This window comes from Nycticebus coucang, chromosome 9, assembly GCF_027406575.1.
Source record: "Nycticebus coucang isolate mNycCou1 chromosome 9, mNycCou1.pri, whole genome shotgun sequence".
Taxonomy (NCBI): domain Eukaryota; kingdom Metazoa; phylum Chordata; class Mammalia; order Primates; family Lorisidae; genus Nycticebus; species Nycticebus coucang.
In genome coordinates this window covers 51,105,805-51,126,127 of record NC_069788.1, presented here as the reverse complement: position 1 = coordinate 51,126,127, position 20,323 = coordinate 51,105,805, and the positions used below count along the sequence as shown (strand labels likewise).

The following is a 20,323-nucleotide window of genomic DNA, read 5'->3' as shown; positions in this document are numbered from 1 at the left end:
GTTTGGGAAATACTGCGCTATAAAAAAGGGCTTCTGAGTGCATGTCTGAAGATCTGGTGTTTACCTTCATTTGTGCTATGGACAGTGTCTCTGATCTAGAGAGTTCCCCCTGCTGAGCCTCCGTTTCCTTCTCTGCAAAATGGGCAACACTGGGATGGGTAGTGCCTGTGGCTCAAAGGAGCAGGGCACTGGCCCCATATACCAGAGGTAGTGGGTTCAAACTTGGCCCCGGCCAAAAACTGAAAAAGAAAAAAAAAAAAAAAGGGCAACACTGGGGAAAGATCCCTGTCCAAAGCAGAATCCCTAGCTAGGCCATTATGTTGTTCCTTCTCTAACTGCAGAACTAAATGCACTCCAGGAGGAGCTGAAGCCCTCTGGCCTGGTTGTGTTGGGCTTTCCCTGCAACCAATTTGGAAAGCAAGAACCAGGAGATAACACAGAGATTCTTCCTGGGCTCAAGTAAGTGCCTCCTTGAAACTCAATAGGAATCCCGCATCCACCTTCCCTGAGTTTCCAGGGGGCCTTCCAACTCAGAAACTCCCTAACAAGGTAGTGCATTAATAAGCTTGGGGCACCTACAAGTCAATTTTCATGTTGGCCTACTGACCAGAATGTGGTGGTTTCCAGAGACTGTCTCTCAGTCCTTGGCAGACAACCAGATGGACTGTGCAGGAGAAAGAGGGCAGAAATAATGAGGGAACAGAGACAGGTTGTGATATAGAGAGAAATAAAATGAACCAGGGAGCCCAAGTGAAAAAGAAAACAATCTGATTTCCCCACTAATCCCCTCTTTCTGCCCTCTCTCATGACCTCAAATCCTGGTATTCCATCATAACCTTCTCCCTCATATACTGAAGCTTCCTGGGAACATTATGGCTTGTTGCAGGTACGTCCGTCCAGGAGGAGGATTTGTACCGAATTTCCAGCTTTTTGAGAAAGGGGATGTGAATGGTGAAAGAGAACAGAAAGTCTTTACCTTCTTGAAGGTGAGTGAATTTCTGGCATAAGTCTCCTCCTCTTCCGTAATATTGCTAGCATGGAGTTGGTGCAGCAGAACCCAGAGCTTATGGTTGGAGGTGGACTGGTGTTTTTGGAGGAAATCTCCAGATCAGCATGGGGTGTGGGTCTCATTTGTTTTTATCTTTGGGGCTCTGGCTTCATATCGTGAGAGAGTTATGTGGAATGACAGCTTTTGCTACAATCACCCTCTTTTGCTCATTGATATTCATTCATTCAGTCAAAGTATATTTAATAAGTGTTTGCTCTCTCTATAGTTGCCTAAATTATAAGGATATAAAAATGAATAAGGCACAGTTTCTACCTTTGATGAGCTCATACTGGAGAGGAAGTTAGAAATCGATAAATATGATAAAATATAGTAAGTGCCTTAATGAAACACTGATATTTAGACATAGAGAATGCCAGAACTCAAAGAACCCTAAAGATCACCAGAACGATTTGTTTCTATACTGGACTGTGGACCACGACTAGCCCACATTAAGAATTTTATATTATTAATTAATTAATTTTTCCCCAATTTTTGGTCAGGGCTGGGTTTGAACCCACCACGTCTGGTATAAGGGGCTGGCACCCTACTCCTTGAGCCACAGGCACTACTCTTAATCAATTTATTTTTTGAGACAGAGTCTCAAGCTGTCACCCTGGGTAGACTCCCATGGTGTCATCATAGCTCACAGTAACTTCAAATTCTCGGATTCAAGAGATCCTTTTGCCTCAGTTTTTTGTATTTTTAGTAGAGACAGGATCTTGCTCTTGCTCCTGCTGTTCTCGAGCCTATAAGCCCAAGCAATCCACCCACCTCTGTCTCCTAGAGTGCTAGGATTATAGGTGTGAGCCACTGCTCCCACCCTCACATTAAGATTTTTAAATGTCCTCAGTAAATTGAAGATAATAGAACAATGTAAAGAGGATTTTACAAACTTAACTCATGTAACCCATAAGGCTGCCTTTTATTCCAAGATTATAATCCACACTCAATTTATTTTTCCAATAGTCTTTTTTTATTCAGTGATGAAATGATGGTCCTTTAAATTATTTTTATTTGACAAAATATTAGTAACTCAACACTGGCCCTAAAAAATAATTATTGAAATACTAATGGCCCGTGAAACCCTAAGACTTGGGAAAACAAGTTCTAATCCAAGCCATTTACTTTGAAGAAAAGGAAACAAACATCTTTTTTTTTTTTTTTATTGTTGGGGATTCATTGAGGGTACAATAAGCCAGGTTACACTGATAGGAAATAAATGTCTTAAGCAGTAACATATCCTACCTATGACAGCATAAGTTTGTGATGGAGTCAAGAGGAGGAACTGAAAGAAGGAGCAGACTCTAGCCATAACTTTCACAACATTCTCAATAGTTGGCATGGTGGTGACTTGAAGAATTTATGGGGTTTATTAGGAATAACAGAAAATTAAAACCTGTAGATACAGGAGACAGTAGATTACCTATGGGTGATAATAGCCTGGATCATTCAGGAGCAGAGATAATGTTATGTCCCTTTTCATCTCTCTTTCAGCACTCCTGTCCTCACCCCTCTGAGATTTTGAGCTCATTCAAATATATCTCCTGGGAACCCATAAAAATCCATGATGTCCGCTGGAACTTTGAGAAATTCCTGGTGGGGCCCAATGGAGTCCCTGTCATGCGTTGGTCCCACTGGGCTACAGTTAGCACAGTCAAGTCAGACATCTTGGCATACTTGAAACAATTCAAAACTAAATGAGAAGGCAGAGTTAGGGGCAAGAGCCATTTTGCTTCTCACCTAAAGACTTGTTCCAAAAAAATCTATCTTCTTCCCACACTCTCTTCCTAAATGGCCTCTACTTCTCCACTTAACTGAATCACCTCCAGAATGCCAAATTTCCCACCCTCCACCAAGTAGATTTGTATTTGGAAGGCTACTGCTGTTTCTGTTTGCAGGAGTATGTGGGTGAAGAATAAAAACATGGAAACCCTAAGTCTCCAGAACTCTATTGCAAATTTAATCATTCACATCCATCAAAGGAAAATCATCCTTCCATGGGAAAGATTTAGTCTTCTGTCTTATCCTGAAGAAAATGTCCCTAGATATCCTGATTGGGCAATAGTCATATAATCTAGGTTCTACTTAGATTACATGTTTTATTGCATAGGACAAACTCTAGTCAGTTTCCAATTCTTTTCAGATCAGTCTTCGTTCATGACACCTCCCCTCACCTGCCATTTTCCTGTGGGAGCCCCAAGGTAGAGTGGGAGCAGGAACATTGCCTCACAAGAAGAGAGGCATCTCCATGCTAGTGGGCCCAGAGCCTCTCTCTGTTTAGCCCCCCAAAAGCTTTTCTTACTGTCAGATCTTTAGTGCAATCAGATTTTGGCATCTGGCAGGGAATGCCCTTCATCTTTTGAAGGGTGGGATTTCTCCTCTCAACCCTGGGTTCCTCAGCTTCAGAACCAGCCCTTCTACTATAATCAATAAAATTTTTTCTGCAACATTTATGTGGTAGTTTTTTAATCTCATCTTTTGCTTGAACTCATTTTCTTTCTCTCCTCCTCATTCTATCACAGATGGTGTATTACCCAGATTACCCGAGACCCCCTCCCACAGAAAGATTTATCCTCTTAGATGTTCAGAAGGTTGTAACTTGATGGCTCTCAGTTGTCAACTGTTTTCAAGAATTGCCTCAGGCCAAATTTGTCCCTTTTCTAACTGGTATCCAATTACTGGTCCATAAGGGATATAAAGGCCAGATACTAACTGCTCAGCTTAGGACAATTTTGAAGGGCCATCCCAGCTTCAGAGAACCCCAAGGGGTAGATTGATGGCTATTCTTGCTTGCATAGGAACCCAATTTTTCCCTCTGACAAATCCTTCTTTTCTTCTCTGTTCCCCTCAACCCAGCAGATACTGATCCTCAGATAATATGCTAGTGAATTTTCTGATTGCAAATCTCTATTTTAGAGTCTGCTTTCCAGGGAACCCAACCTCCAGTTGTTGATACTAAAAATGTTCTGAGAAACAAGACACTAACATATGATTTCTGAAGGCAAATTATTCACCACCTAGTTGATAATGAGATGATGGCATGAGCAGCCACGGCACATAGTAGCAGTGCTATTGTCAAAACTTTTTGGTATATATACTTGGATATACACTAGACAGATGTGATGTAATAGGTGCTTGAGAAGCATGAGGCACATGGTAATTATAAGGTAATAGATCTGGATAATCATTGCTAGAGGAAATTGATGTTTTGGAGAGAGACAATGAAAGACTAAGAATCATGTCATTAAACAAAGGCTAACAGTGGAAGTACATATCTGTGGGATTGTATAAAGAACCTCTCATGTCCTACAACTCAAGGATACAAAAAGCTAGGGTCCAGGCCCAAGCCTTAACCATAAGAACAAAGTAAGAGCTTAGGATAAGTCACAGTTTATTATTTTTTGAAACCTTCTCATTGTCCCAAGCATTAGGTTCTCTCTGTTCCTGTCACAATATGGAGACTCTAGAATCATTTGAAATTCTGGGGTATTCAAATTTATCTCTAAAGTAAGTTTCTGACTCTTGGATCTTTGCAGCAAGCTCAGAGCTCCTGCTCTGAAAGACTCAGAGCTTCCAGATCTCTAGAGTGAGTAGAGGTATGGATGAGTAGGAATGGCTCACATTCCTTACCTGATTTTGCAAACTAGCCTGCAGGGTCCACAGTCCTTTCTAGCTTCACTTCTCCAGTGCTGCCTGTCCTTTAGATAGGTATAATGGTTTTCCTTATCACCTATGACAGGGAGAGAGGGGTTTGGTATCCATATTGAGATAGCTTGTTGCTAGTTTGCCTAGTATTTTTTCAGAGAAACATAACATGTCATTTTTTGGGTAGCATACTTCTTGTTACGGTAGTTGGAAGCTGAGTGTAACAGCTTTAATTTTTCTCCAGATACTCCTGAGGACCTACCTGCTGAGCACCTATCAAAATTAAGACTAGATCAAACTTTCTTTGCTTTGAATTTTACACTAAGTAGGAACAGAAAGGAATATATGCATTTTATTTAGAAATATTGAGTTCAGGCTCAGCACCCATAGCACAGTGGTTATAGCACCAGCCACATACCCCGAGGCTGGTGGGTTCGAACCTGGTCCAGGCCAGCTAAACAGCAATGACAACTGCAACAAAAATAGCCGGGTGTTTTGGTGGGCGCCTGTAGTCCCAGCTACTTGGGAGGCTGAGGCAAGAGAATCGTTCACTTAAGCCCAAGAGTTTGAGATTGCTGTGAGCTGTGATGCCATGGCACTCTACCGAGGGCAACATAGTGAGACTATGTCTCAAAAAAAAAAAAAGAAAGAAAGAAAAGAAAGAAAAAAGAAATATTGAGTTCAACAGAAGAAACTGTTGATACTGACAGTAGAATAATGTCATAAAGTATGAGTGAAAAGGACTTCCCATTTAGTTTTCTATACTTAGTCAAATTATCAATCAAAAATGAGTGTGTTATAAAGCTGAGAGGCACCCTCTCAGAAAACCCCTGGAGGTTGTTCTCCATCTAAATACTACAAGACTCAAAAAAATAAAAACAAGGGGAGTCAAAACAGGAAGAAGGCAAAGTACACTCCCAGGTTGTACTGAAAGAAAGGCCTCAGAAGAACTCCTATGTAGCATGCTTAGAGAACAGCCAGTCTAGACTGAAGCAGGAAGACAAGGACTTCAGAGAAGAGACCACTAAGAAAAATATTGAAATTGATAGGCTATTTGAGGTGTTTCACTACGTTGAGAGTTGCTTAAACTACTGGAAAATTGATTCAGGATAAATTGGCTATAGAATCACAAAAAATAAAAAACAAGCATAAGGAAGTTAATTTAATAACAGAAAACGACAATGTGTAAGAAAAGAAATACAATCACAGTACTAATATGACTCAGTTGAGAATAATTTTTTATTACTGAATATAAAATTTTTTATAACTCTGAATATAAAATTATGATGAAATTAAGTAATCATGGTGAGGGAAGAGAAATATACGTTGAGGTGTTATGAAAACTGCAAGGGGCTTTGGTTAGGTCTAGTTGCTCATCACACAAAGATCCAATTATTGAGGCAATGAAGGTTGCCAAGAAAGAAAGGACTTTTTTAATAATAAAAATGTCTTGTTGGGAGAACAGAAGATGTTTTAAATTCATCTCTTTAATTAATGGAGATCATGGGCTTTTAAAGAACAGGCCATGTGCTTGGGCCAGGTCACAGTGTAACTAAATAAGGGCTGCTTTGGTGGCAGGTTGTGGGGAATGGTGATTCTTGGTGTCAGGAAGTCTGCCCAGGAGACTTCAGAATCTCAACCCTTTTGACTTGTAGAAAATCTATTATTTCTGGGAAACATCTCAAAAGGTCTAGTAGTTAACAGAGAGGATTGTAAAAACATTTAAGGGTCATTAAAAATTTGTTCATAGAGGCTTGGCACCTGTAGCTCAGCAGTTAGGGCACCAAACATATACACTGGAGCTGGCAGGTTCGAATCTAGCTCTGGCCTGCCAAAAAACAACGACAACTACAATCAAAAAATAGCTGGGTGTTGTGGTGGGCACCTGTAGTTCTAGCTACTTGGGAGGCTGAGGCAAGAGAATTGCTTAAGCCCAAGAGTTTGAGGTTGCTGTCAGCTGTGATGCCACGACACTCTACCGAGGGCGACATAGTGAGACTCTGTCACCAAAAAAAAAAAAAAATTGTTCATAGAGCAGTTATAGAGAGATGAACAATATAATAAAAGTATCTCCAGAGATCACCTCCCAGCATGACAGTGAGAAGAACCAAGTAAAAATGGTGAAAATTATTTTTTTCCATTGACCGTTTAAAGTCTCTGGAAAAGGTCCTAAAGTGTATATGTTAAGTGAAGAAATATCTATTCAAGAAAATCTACTAAAATTGGTCCATATTTTTGAACCAGTGCCATGGTCTGAATGTGTTTCTCCAAAATTTACTTGCTGAAATTTAATCACCAATATGATAGTATTAAGAGATCTTTGGGCGGTAATTATGTAGGGAGAGTTTTATTTAGAAATATTATTTAATGAAAGTTATAAGCCCTCAAGAATGGGATTAGTGACCTTATAAAAGAGGTGGGGGGAGCTTGTCACTCCTTTCACCTTTCCACCATATGAGGATGCAGCTAGAGACACCATCTTTGAAGCAGACTGAACAAGTCCTCCCCAGACATTGAATCTGCTGGTGCCTTAATCTTCAACTTCGCAGCCATCAGAACTGTAAGAAATAAATTTCTATTTATAAATTACTTGGTTTAAGATAATTTTTTTTTTTGTAGTAGCCCAAACAGACTAACACAACCAGGATTGCTTCCTCCCTCCCCTCCCCCACCTAAGTAAGATAAAAACTCCACTACAGACTGGTACAATGAAGAACATAAGCCTCCCTTACTCCCCAGCTCTCAGTCTGAGGGCCAATATCCTGGGAGGGGCATGGCATTGGTATTTTTCAATCCTGTGCACAGCTAGTGATTGCTGAAGTTCCAGTGACTGCAGATGAAAAATGGTGGCTGCCCTTTTTACCCAACCCCTCTCATGGAATGGAGACTCTATCTTGGGGCCACTGATAATGAATTGTTCCATCATCACCTTCAAAGCCTTAGCTCAGAGATTTTGCCTGGGGGGAACAGGAGGACCTCAAATAGACAACTCCTAATCTCTTCCCAAAGGAACTGACTTTTTGTAAGACAGATGGTGATGTTCCAACCTAAAGATGATCTTAGAAACAGTGAAGGTTACAGGAAATTCATTGGAGATGTAGGCTAATCTGTAAATTGCCTGGTTTGCAGGGGAGAATCAAACAGTGACCTCAGAAACTCTTCCTTCAAGGAACCAGAATTTCAATGGATTGCTCTCCCCCAGGGTATTGTTAAAAACAATGGAATAGTCAACTACCAGGGAAATATAACAAGTATAAACATATCTATACCTAATGACAGAACACCAAAATACATGAAGGAAAAATAGACAATACAACAATAATAGTTGGACATCTTTTTTTTTTTTTTTTTTTTGAGATAGAGCCTCAAGCTGTCGCCCTGGGTAGAGTGCTGTGGCATCACAGGTCACAGCAACCTCCAACTCCTGGGCTTAAGTGATTCTCTTGCCTCTGCCTCCCAAGTAGCTGGGACTACAGGCACCCGCCACAACGTCTTTGGTTGCAGCCATCATTGTTGTTTGGTGGGCCCGGGCTGGATTCGAACCTGCCAGCTCAGGTTTATGTGGCTGGTGCCTTAGCCGCTTGAGCCACAGTTGGAGATCTTAATACCTCACTTTCAATAATGGGTAGAACAAATAGGCAGAAGACCAGAAAAGAAATAGAAGACTTGAACAACACTATAGACTAATTAGACTTAATAGACATCTGTAGAACACTCTACCTAACAACACCAAATATATTCATCGCAAGTGCACAGGATACATTCTCCAGGATAGACCATAGGTGAACAAAACAGACATAAAATACATGGTGGTAAAACAAACCTTGATACATTTAAAAGGATTAAAATAATACAAAGTGTTTTTACATTATACATTATAATATATGAAGTTAGAAATTAATAACAGAAAGAAGTTGAGGGAACTCAAAAATATGTGGAAATTAAACATCACATTTTATTTTATTATTTTTTTTTGAGACAGAGCCAAAAAAAGGAATAAAATCATGTCTTTTACAACAACTTGGATGGAATTGGAGGCCATTATTCTAAGAGAAATAACTCCGAAAGTCAAATATCACATATTCTCACTTAGAAGTAGGAGATAAACAATGGCCATGTATAGACATCCAAAATAGAATGATAGTCATTGCAGGCTCCATAAGGTAGGAGAGTAGGAGGGAGTGAGAGATGAAAATTTTTTATTGAGTCTAATGTACATTATTTGAGTGAGGGGTACACTGAAACCCCAGACTTCACTATTCCATAATATATGTATCCATACACCAAACCTTATATGTACCCTCAAATCTATAAAAACAAAAAGAATTTTTAAAAAAGAAAAACAAATGAGTCGATGAAGAAATCAAAAGGGAATAGAAAATGCTTTAAGATGAATGAAAATGAAATACAATGTACCAAATCTTATGGGATGCAGCTAAAGCAAGGCTTAGAGGAAAATTCACATGTAAATTTACATCAAGGCTATAAATTCTTATGTTAAAAAAGAACAAAAATCTCCAAAATAATAGCCTAACTTTCCAATAAGACACTGGAAAAGAAAAGCAAACTAAATCTAAAGGAAGCAAAAGATGGAAATAAGAAATATTAGAGCTCTCTCCCCTCCTCTCTCCGCCTCTCTTTGTCTGTCTCTCTCAGTCTCTCCTCTCTCCCCCTCTCCCTTTCCTCTCTCTCTTTCCTCCCACCCGCCTTTTCTCTTCTCCTTGGTGCTGCTCTGCAGCATCCCTCCCTTGCCAATAAAAACCTTTCATACAAAAAAAAAAAAAAGAAATATTAGAGTGAAAATTAATGAACTGGAGAATGAAAAACAACAGAGAAGATCAATGAAATCAAAAGCTAGTTCCTTAAATAGGTTAATGTGGTATCCAAATGGGAGCAGAGGAGGTCAAACTCTCCCTCTTTGCTGACGAAATGATCTTATACCTAGAGAACCCCAAAGACTCAACCACAGATTCCTGAAAGTCATCAAAAAATCCAGTAATGTCTCAGGATATAAAACAAATGTCCCCAAGTTAGTAGCCTTTTTATACAGCAGTAACAGCCAAGATGAAAGGCTAATTAATGACACAACTCCCTTCACCATAGCTTAAAAAAAAAAAAAAAAAGAAATACCTAGGAATATACCTAACAAAAGAGGTGAAGGACCTATATAAAGAAAATTATGAAACCCTAAGAAAAGAAATAGCAGAGGATATTAACAAATGGAAGAACACACCATGCTCATGGCTGGGAAGAATCAACATTGTTAAAATGTCTGTACTTCCCAAAACAATCTACCGATTCAATGCCATCCCTATTAAAATACCAACATTGTACTTTCAAGACTTGGAAAAAATAATCCTTTGTTTTGTATGGAACCAGAAAAAGCCCCATATAACTAAAGCAGTTCTTAGCAATAAAAGCAAAGCTGGAGGCATCAGCCTCCCAGAATTTAGGCTGTACTATAAGGCCATAGTGGTCAAAACAGCATGTACTGGCACAAAAATAGAGACATAGGCATTTGGGATTGAATAGAAAACCAGGAAATGAAACCAACATCTTATAGGCACCTAGACTTCCATAAACCAAACAAGAACATACACTGGGGGAATGAATCCCTATTCAATAAATGGTGCTGGGAGAATTGGATATCCATATGTAAAAGACTGAAACTGGACCTGCACCTTTCTCCACTCACAAAAATTGATTCAAGATGGATAAAAGACTTAAATTTAAGGCACAAAACAATAAAAATCCTGAAAGAAAGCATAGGAAAAACACTGGACGATATCGACCTGGGGAAAGACTTTATGAAAAAGACTTCAGTGGCAATTGCAACAACAACAAAAATAAACAAATGGGACTTAATGAAACCGAAAAGCTTCTGTACAGCTAAGGAGACAACAACCAAAGCAAATAGACAACGTACACACTGGGAAAGGATATTTGCATATTTTGAATCAGACAAAAGCTTGATAACTTGATCTATAGAGATTAATTCATCCACATGAAGAAAACCAACAATCCCACATATTAATGGGCAAGAGACATGAATAGAAACTTCTCTAAAGAAAACAGATGAATGGCTAACAAACGTATGAAAAAATGCTCATCATCCCTAATTATTAGAGAAATGCAAATCAAAACCACCCTGAGATATCATCTAACCCCACGGAGAATGGCCCACATCACAAAATCTCAAAACTGCAGATGCTGGTGTGGATGTGGAGAGAAAGGGACACTTTTGCACTGCTGGTGGGACTGCAAACTAGTACAACCTTTCTGGAAGGAAGTATGGAGAACCCTCAAAGAACTCAAGATAGACGTCCCATTTGATCCTGCAATCCCATTATGGGCATCTACCCAAAAGAAAAAAAAATCCTTCTACCATAAAGACCCTTGCACTAGACTGTTTATTGCAGCTCAATTTACAATTGCCAAAACGTGGAAACAGACTAAATGCCCACCAACCCAGGAATGGATTAACAAGCTGTGGTATATGTATACGATGGAATACTACTCAGCCATTAAAAATGATGGGAGAAGGAAAGAGCAAAGACAGGGAAGGAGGTAGGGGGGCGGGGTCTCAGTGTGTGGCACACCTTTTGGGGGCAAGACACAATTATAGGAGGGACTTTATTTAACAAATGCAATCAGTGTAACCTGGTATCTTATACCCTTAATGAATCCCCAACAATAAAAAATAAAAGTCAATGCGGTTTACAAACCTTTAGCTAGATTGACCAAGGAAAGAAAGAGAGAAAACTCTACTTACTAGAATCAGAAACCAAAGAGGGTTCTTTACTACTGACTTCACAGAAATTAAAAAAAAGAAAAAGAAAAAGAAAAGAATATTATGAATAATTGTATGCCAATAAATCAGACAACTTAGATGAGGTAGGAAATTCCCAGGAAGGAAGACAAGAACTATGGAAACTAACTCAAGAAATGCAGACAATCTGAATAGACCTACAACAAGCAAACAGACTGAATTAGTCATTAACAACAACAACAACCAAATATCAAAACCGAAATGAAAAGCCAAGGCCTAACTTGGCTTCACTGCTAACTTTACAATGCATATAAAAGATTCATACCAATTATTCACAAACTCTTTTAACAAATAGAAGAGGAGGAAATGCTTTTCAATTCATTGTGACATCATTACTACCCTAATACCAAAAAAGACATTATAAGAAAACTACAGATCCAATAGCTCTTATGAATATGAGTAAAAAAAAAAAATCCTCGACAAAATACTAATAAACCAAATCTGGCAGCATATGAAAAGAATTATATACCATGACCAAGTGGGATTTATACCAAGAATGCAAGATTGGTTTATCATCCAAAATTCAATGTAATATACCACGTCAATATAATAAAAGCAAAAATCACATGATCATTTCAAAAGAGTCATAAAAAGCATTTGACAAAATTCAACACGTTTCATGATGAAAACACTCAACAAACTAAGAATAGAAAGAAAGCTCTTGGACCTGGTATAGGGCATCTGCAAAAAAACAAAAAAACAAACAAAAATAGCAGCAACCCTCACAGCCAAAAAAATAATTAATGGCAAAAGACTGGGTACTTTTCCTCTAAAATCAAGAATAAAACAAGGTTGTCTATTCTTATCACTGTTAAAGAAAATAGAGGAATGGGGGGGGACATAAAAAATAAATAGAAGAAAGAAAATAGAGGAAATATCTCTTCATCTTCCACAGTAAGAAACCAATAGATTTTGTCTATAATGAAGCTCTTATATTATCTTCTAGTTTACCATATTTACATTAAAAAGCCAAATTAATTTGTACTTCTCCTATGACTCAGCATAGGAAAGTTCAGCATATTTTCATATATTTATTGGCCTTTTGTATACCTTTGTATGTGTGTCTTTAAAGTGCCTACTCAAGATTTTTCCCCCATTTTTTCCTTGATTTGTTTGATTTTTTCATTTATATATGAAATTATATATTTATTTACACACTGGGGAATTGACTCATTTGTCAAACCTTTTTTTGACATTATTTTAATGCCAAAAATAAACCTTTTTTTGGCATTATTTAAAAATAAGAGTAGCATATGGTCAACTAAAATACATGAACCTTACATTGAAAAATCAACTATGGGCAGCGCCTGTGTCTCACTGGGTAGGGCGCTGGCCCCAGCCAAACTGCAACAAAAAAAATAGCCAGCATCTACCGTGCATTTTACAAGGGTACATGTGAAATTTACTAGGTATAGAATATAAATGTCTTAATAACTAAGAAAATGCTGTAAAGGCTATGTTAACCAGTTTGATGAAAATATTTCAAATTGTATATAAAACCAGCATATTGTACTCCATGATTGCATTAATGTACACAGCTATGATCTAATTAAAAAAAAAAAATTGGCCAGGTGTTGTGGTGGCCGCCTGTAGTCCAGCTACTCTGGAGGCTGAGGCAAGAGAATCGCCTAAGCCCAGGAGTTGGAGGTTGCTGTGAGCTGTGTGATGCCACAGCACTCTACCGAGGGCGATAAAGTGAAACTCTGTCTCTACAAAAAAAGAAAGAAAAGTCAGCTGCCAATCTTTAATATTGTGCTGCAGCAATTAATCACTTCCAAGTTTAATGCATCTTTGAAGTCAATGGCAATTTAGGGAGCTAGTCTGTTATTGATCATAGCCATACTCAAATTTAATCAACATGCATATTATATCCACCACCAAATCAATTCAAATGTGGCAAGATTTGTCCAATGATAGAGCCACGATTCCAAACCTAGAATTCTACTTTGACTTTACTGTGTTTGTCTTATGAGTTGTCCTTTGTACACCCAGGCTTTCATCTAGTGATCAGCACACTGCACAGGCCTTCACAGTGCATTCTACTAAAAACTAAATGGCACGAAATTGTAGAGTCTCTAAATTAAGCTTGTCTTCTAGATTTTTTTATTTTTTTGCCCTACTCTTGTCTTTTAGATTTTAAAAATTTGGTAGCCTCTATGAATTCAGAGTATTTTTTACATCTTAAGGTCTTACAGATATAATTTTAACAATATTAATGATATTTTTAATGTCCTGAGATATTCTTTCTAGGGTATATATCCTTAAATATCATAAATAGGTGAATACTCTCCTATTGTCCTCTCGCAGTTAAGTCTCATATTCCCTGCTAATCCTTTTCTTTTTCTATGTTAAGTATTGTCTTCCTTATTAGAAAAACAGAAGAAAAAGGAGTGTTAAATAATACTGCTTTCTTCCTGCTGAGGTAGATTTATCTCTTCCTCATTCCTTTCTGCTATAAACTTATTTTAACACATTGACTGCCACCTCTCAAAAAACAAAAAATATTTTTCCTGGGGGCCATACTGTTTTGTTGAAAGATGGAGACTTTTCATCTTTTGTATTTACCTGGATAGATGGATAGATGGATTTGGAAAACATTCTCCTAAGTAAAGTATCTCAAGAATGGAAAAGCAAGCATCCCATGTACTCAGTACTGATGTGAAAATAGTAGACCATCAACTATAGGCCCACACTAGACAAAAAAATAAAAATTAAAAATTAAACTTAAAAATGGGGGATGTGCGGAGAGGGCTTGGTCAACTTCCACCTATCAGTCAGTACAATGTAGAGGTTTTGGCACATTTCCTAGGTGAAGGATTCAACTACAACTCAGACTTTGGACTTTACCTTACAAATGTAACCTGATCATACGTACCCTCATATTAACTCATAATAAAAATAAATACATACATAAAAATTTTTTTAATTAAAAAAATATAAATAGAAAAAAATAGAATAAAAATTTCAAACCTAATGAGAATTTTCTTCAGGATTTTACCAGGGGACCACCAATTGTGAAACATGTATGCTCAGCATGGCAGCCTCATTTGCCTATACACCACAGGTCTTCCCAAAGTAGAGATGTGTGAGTTATATAGGTATGTTTCATGAGGCACCGGGCTCAAAACTAGCATGAGTTAAATACAACTCACAAGGCAGTTATGTGTTAAAGGGTACAAACATGAAAGTAGTTAGTAGTAAAGATAGTTACAGGGAATCACACCTGTAAGCCAGGTCAGGCATTCTCTTGGTTGTTGACATCATTGCATTTAAACTTCTCAAGGCAAAGACTATCGAAATTGTTATAATTTTTTTCCAAGTAACAAAAGGAATGACTAGAATTTAAAATACATCAGTATTTGTTTAATTGACAAGTGATTATTTCGTAGAAGAGGCTGAGATCTAAAAAAGATCAACCCTAGCTCAACTGCTATTACAGTGAAGAAATTGAACATCTTATTACAAACCTGTGTCCCTGCTTCTGAATTCTCTGCATCTCCTTCTTCTTTTTTCTTTTTCCTGTATATTATCTTTACTCTTTGCTTTCACTCATTGCTCTTTTATTTATTTTATAACATAGTTTTCAATTTTTTATAGAGGAAATAAATTATATTTTAGAAAATTTGAATTGATTCCCAGCTTATCTTCTTATTTGATGAACACGTTTGGGCATGCTGTTAATTTTCTCTCTGTATTGACTTTTATATACATGGTGTATATATTTATATATAAAGTGGAGACAATAATAACCCACTTATTATTGGTGAGGATTAATGTAACATGTTTGAAGAATCCTGGCATGTAGTGGGTAGCTTGTGAACATTAGTATTGTTTTCTCTTCTCTTCCTTCATGCTTCTTTCTTACACTTTCCCTCACCTTCTTTCCTTTTCCTCTTTTTGTTTCTCCACCTCTCTGCTCCTCTTCTTTCTATCTCACATCCCTAAACTCCTACAACACTAGCTGCGCCTTTGATTCTGTCTTGACCAGGACGTGGGCCAGAATGAAAGCATTGGCTCTGAGATGGCTGAGAGCTTTGGGATCTGATGTTTCACTACTGGGCTTGACATCTTTCAATAACAGCCTATAGGCCCAGGAGAGGTGAAGATCCAAAGGGCAGTCCCAAAGCCCTGTTAGCCTCTACTTTTTGCTCTTAATCTGATTGCTACATACTATATGTGATGCTATCTTGGCAGATACGATTTGCTTGCTATGTTGCCTTCAGAGTTGGCTACTTTTTCTTCATATGCTAGCGTCATGTCTCAAAGTACTCAAACTACTCAGAACTACTCAATCACAGAGATCTGGGAAGGCAGAGTCATTAGGATACTGTATCAAAACTGTGAGATGGGGCCTATAAACAAAGTGCTTCCTTACTACTCACCACCCAGTATTATTATATAAGCGTTGTAGACTGTAAGGAATTTTTTTTTTTTGAGACAGAGTCTCACTATGTCGCCCTCGGAAGAGTGCTGTGGCGTCACAGCTCACAGCAACCTCCAGCTTTTGGGCTTAAGTGATTCTGTTGCCTCAGCCTCCCAAGTAGCTGGGATTACAGGCGCCAGCCACAACGCCTGGCAATTTTTCGGTCGCAGTTGTCATTGTTGTTTAGCTGGCCCAGGCTGGATTCAAACCCACCAACCACTGAGCTACGGGCGCCACCCAGGCTGTAAGGAATTAGTAACAACATGTGAAAGGCAATATGATATTACAGACAGAGCTCTAAAGTAGGAATATGGAAATTGAATTCATTCTGTGATTGTTAGCTACATGACTTTGGTGTATCACTTTACCACCTCTGTCCTATAAATTCATATCTTAAATAATAAATACTATTTGTTGAATGCATGCCAAATGCCAAGCCTCATCCTAAGTGCTTTATATATGTGTATTAATCATGTATTATATTTTCTGTATTTCCTGATACTTTGATATCTTGGGGCCTTGCTGAGCTTGGAGAGAATGCCCCTTCCCACCAGGGCTAGCCAGTTCCTAGAGATAGTAAACGACTCCCCTGTGACTGCACCTTTCATATGCAAATAAACATATCCAGAGTCCACCTCTAAACCACTTCTTTACCAAGCTCTTACACTCTTGGCCACAATCCTCCTGCCCCAACCAACTAACCAATCAAAAACAGCCTCTATGCCCTGAGCAGGCTGAAATTATCAAACTAGCCAATGCTAAGCCTATTTACCCCACATCCCCGTTTCTTCTGACAAAAACTATAATAAGGACTCTTGCCCACATTTTCCCTTCCCTTCCTCTGCCTCTTGACCAACCCTGATACTTCCCCATGTGTCTTTGCATGATGTGGTATTTTTTTTGTTTGTTTCTTGGGGTCTGTGAGTATTAAAAACTTCTCCCATGACATCCATTTCCATGTCTGTTTTGTCATACCTGATTAAAACAAATTCCAGTACATTTTAAAACAATATGTTAACTTATTTAATCCTGGGAGGTAGTATTATTATTACCTGATAGTGTGCGAATGAATTCAGTAGTCTCCATAGCCATGATAGAGAAAGCCTTTTACATTGTTGTTCTAAAGAACTTTGAGGATTTTGAGGCACCATTCAGTGTCCTTGCTTTGAACAATACATACAGAGTGGAAATCCTCTAGAAAAAGTCTAGAGAAACAAATGGGTTTCTAGCATCAAAAAATGCTTGCAAATTCTCATAATCTTCAAGCCCTATCAATTCCACTGGAGTAGAATTCTAGGAGGACCTGGAAAATGCAGGTTGGAGGGGAGGGAAGTGGTTGGGAAGGCACTCAGAACACACGCAGCAGCATTTCAGCAAAAAGGAGCTGTTTGGGGGTTTGCATTACTACATATATCATATTTGTCAGAACCCCTGAATGAACTTGTCAGTGATTAATTAAAATTTTAAAAGAAAACTGTTTAGTACATAATGTTTATTTGCCTATCACATTCTTGGGCTTATATGGAGTAAAAAGTAAAATAATTCACTGTACATAAAAATAGGGGAGAATTTATTCTTTATTTCCCTTATTTTCTTATTGTATGTAACACATGCTACATGGTTTATCTCTCTATTCTCTTAACATAATAGATTTTATAATCTATTAGATTATATCTGTTATAATCTAATACTTATCTTTTTATATAATCATATTATCTGAGAACAATGACTGTTTTTCCTTTCCAATCACACTTTTTCTTTTTTTTTTTTTTTTTTTGCCGTTTTTGGCCAAGGCTGGGCTTGAACCTGCCACTTCTGGCATATGGGGCCGGCGCCCTACTCCTTTGAGCCACAGACGCCACCCTTTCTTTTTTTTTTTTATATATGATTGGTAAAGTCAATGAATGATGCACACAGAGTTTGTAAGTGATGGGAGCTGGGATCTCTGATTTGTTACTAATCTCAAACAGAATGTTTTCAATATTCTGCATATAAATAAATACTAAACATTTTACATTTAAGATTGACATTTACTGTAAGTTTTCAAAGATGTCATTTACCAGGTTAAAGAAATTATCTTATCTATTGCTAGGTTGCTTAGTGTTTTGATCATGATTGAATGCTAAATTTTCACAGATATTTTTTCTACCTCTATTGAGGCAACCTTATAATTTTTTTCATTCCTAATGTGCTGAATTAGAATGATTTATTTTCTCATAGTACAGTAATATTGGGTTCTTGATATAAACTCAAGACCAAAATGACTTATAATTCATTTTAAACATGACTCTGTTCAGTTCTTTAACCTCCAGCACTATTTGTAACTGTCTTCAAGAACAAGAATGACCTACAATCTTCTTTCTTATAGTGTTACTATTAGTTAATGTATAAAGGGTGGCAGACTGAGACTCTATCTTAAAAAAAAAAAATTAAATATAGGCCTACATATAACCCAGCCATTCAACTCAAAGTATTTACCCAAGAGAAATGAAAACATATATCTGTGCAAAATATTATACACAAATGTTCAGAGAAGCTTCATTTATAATAGCCAAAACCCAAACATTCAGAAATAATTCATCAATAGATGAATGGACAAGCAAATTGTAAGATAGCCATACAACAGGGGTACTATCCAGCAAGAAAAAATACATGAATTTGTAATACGACCAATAACTCTCAATGAATCTCAAAATAATGATAATGACTGAAAAGATTTTTTAAAAGTTCATACTGTATGATCCCATGCTCGTAAAATTCTAAAAACTATGAACATATCATGTTTCATAAAAGTACAAATATGTAACAACCCAAAGCAGACCAGTGGTTGTGGAAGGAGAACAGGAATTGCAAAGAGCATGAGGAAACTTTTGGATGTGATGTCTATGTTCACTCTCTTTAGTGTAGTGATACTTTCACAATTAGATACGTTGTATGTCAAACACACATACAGTTTAAAGACGTGCAGTTTACTGTACAATAATTATCCCTGATTAAAACTGTTTAAAGGACACATTGCCTGGGGGAAAATATCATGGCATTTTGCAAAAGTAGTTGTGGGTCTTACTTTTTTTCTTTTCTTTTTTTTTCCTATTCTATGGAAGAGTTTATGTCTCAAGATAATTTCCTCTTTGAATGTTTTTTACAAGTTCCAGATAAGCAATGGGACATGGGATTTTTTTCAGTAGGAAGATGTTTGACAACTAATTCAATTTATTTCATAATTTAAGACTATTGGCATTTGCTACCCATTCATGAATCTAATTTGCTACGTCATGTGGTTCTAATAATTTGAATATTCGCCCTAAATATTCAAATGTATTTGGCCAGATTCTTTCCGCTTTTGGAGAAACTGCTTCCTCTTCTTCCTGATGTTTTCTTAGTTCGCCTCTACTCCTTTTCAAGACTTGGTTTGTATTTGTTCTCCAGATATTGCACATAATCAGACTAATTCCCGCCGAGGCGTAGGGGAGAACCCGGGAGCGGGTCTCGGCAGTCGCCAGAACCACCGCGTCCGGTCGCCGGTCTCATTCACCCGCATCAGGAGCGGGGTTTATGGGATGTGTTTCCCCAGCTCCTTTAAAATGTGGGTAGTTTTCCTTTTCAAAGGGAGAGATGTTTAAACTACCTTCAAAACAAAGCTCTCAGGATACTGGCACTCTTCTGTGTGTCTGCGAGTCAGGTATTTAACTGAGCCGCTTCTGTGGACCAAGAGAAGAGCGCGGATCGCCGCCTGCGGGACCGAGTAAGCTGAGCCCTTTACCGCGCGCGGTGCGGTTCCCAGCCCGCTCACTGACCCAGCCTCTAGAGCCAGAGATCGGGTTGTCTCATCCCCCCCTACCCTCACACACTTCTGTACTTGACCAGGAGCTTCTTGCGAACTACAATCAGTCGGATCATAGGAATGACCTCTGACGCATCATCCGGTTACCTACGGGAAAGGGTTGCAGAGAAATCAGGTTCTTTCTGAAAGTGATCAGATGGTATAACTTGGGGTTTCGGGGATACGCAATGGTGTTTGTTAAATAGGAATGAAAAAGTAGATGCAACCACGAAGGGATTCGAACCCTCAATCTTCTGATCCGAAGTCAGACGCCTTATCCATTAGGCCACGTGGTCCCACACTTGCTTGTTTGTGAAAAAAATGTAACAAGTGTTAGAATCTGGGTTTATCTGGATTTTTTAAAATGACCTGATTTTGCCAATTATCTTCATTTTAAGAGTAGTGTGATTAACACTCAGAAAAGCTACGTAATTTCTCCGACGTCACAATTAACAAGGTAATGTAAAATGTGTATTCCAATTTTCACTAAACTCCTGCCTTTAACTTGACACCAAATTCTATATAAAATTATAAACACGCTCTTCGGTGCCTCTC

At 38.0% G+C, this 20,323-nt stretch overlaps 1 protein-coding gene and 1 non-coding gene across 5 annotated transcripts in view; one reads left to right on the top strand and one right to left on the bottom strand.

Moving 5' to 3' along the window:
• Nucleotides 1–3,480, top strand: part of GPX5 (glutathione peroxidase 5) — a 28,854-nt gene extending 25,374 nt beyond the window's left edge. For all 4 annotated transcript variants that reach the window (XM_053601312.1, XM_053601311.1, XM_053601310.1 and 1 more), the window contains 3 exons: nt 342–459; nt 887–986; nt 2,543–3,480. In XM_053601312.1, the coding sequence (XP_053457287.1) occupies nt 342–459; nt 887–986; nt 2,543–2,749 (425 nt within the window). In that variant the 3' untranslated portion in view covers nt 2,750–3,480. The remainder of the gene's footprint in view (nt 1–341; nt 460–886; nt 987–2,542) is intronic.
• Nucleotides 3,481–19,991: 16,511 nt separating this feature from the next.
• On the bottom strand, nt 19,992–20,064 carry TRNAR-UCG (transfer RNA arginine (anticodon UCG)). The gene has a single exon. It is a non-coding gene; the product is annotated as a tRNA-Arg (tRNA).
• Nucleotides 20,065–20,323: the final 259 nt, after the last annotated feature.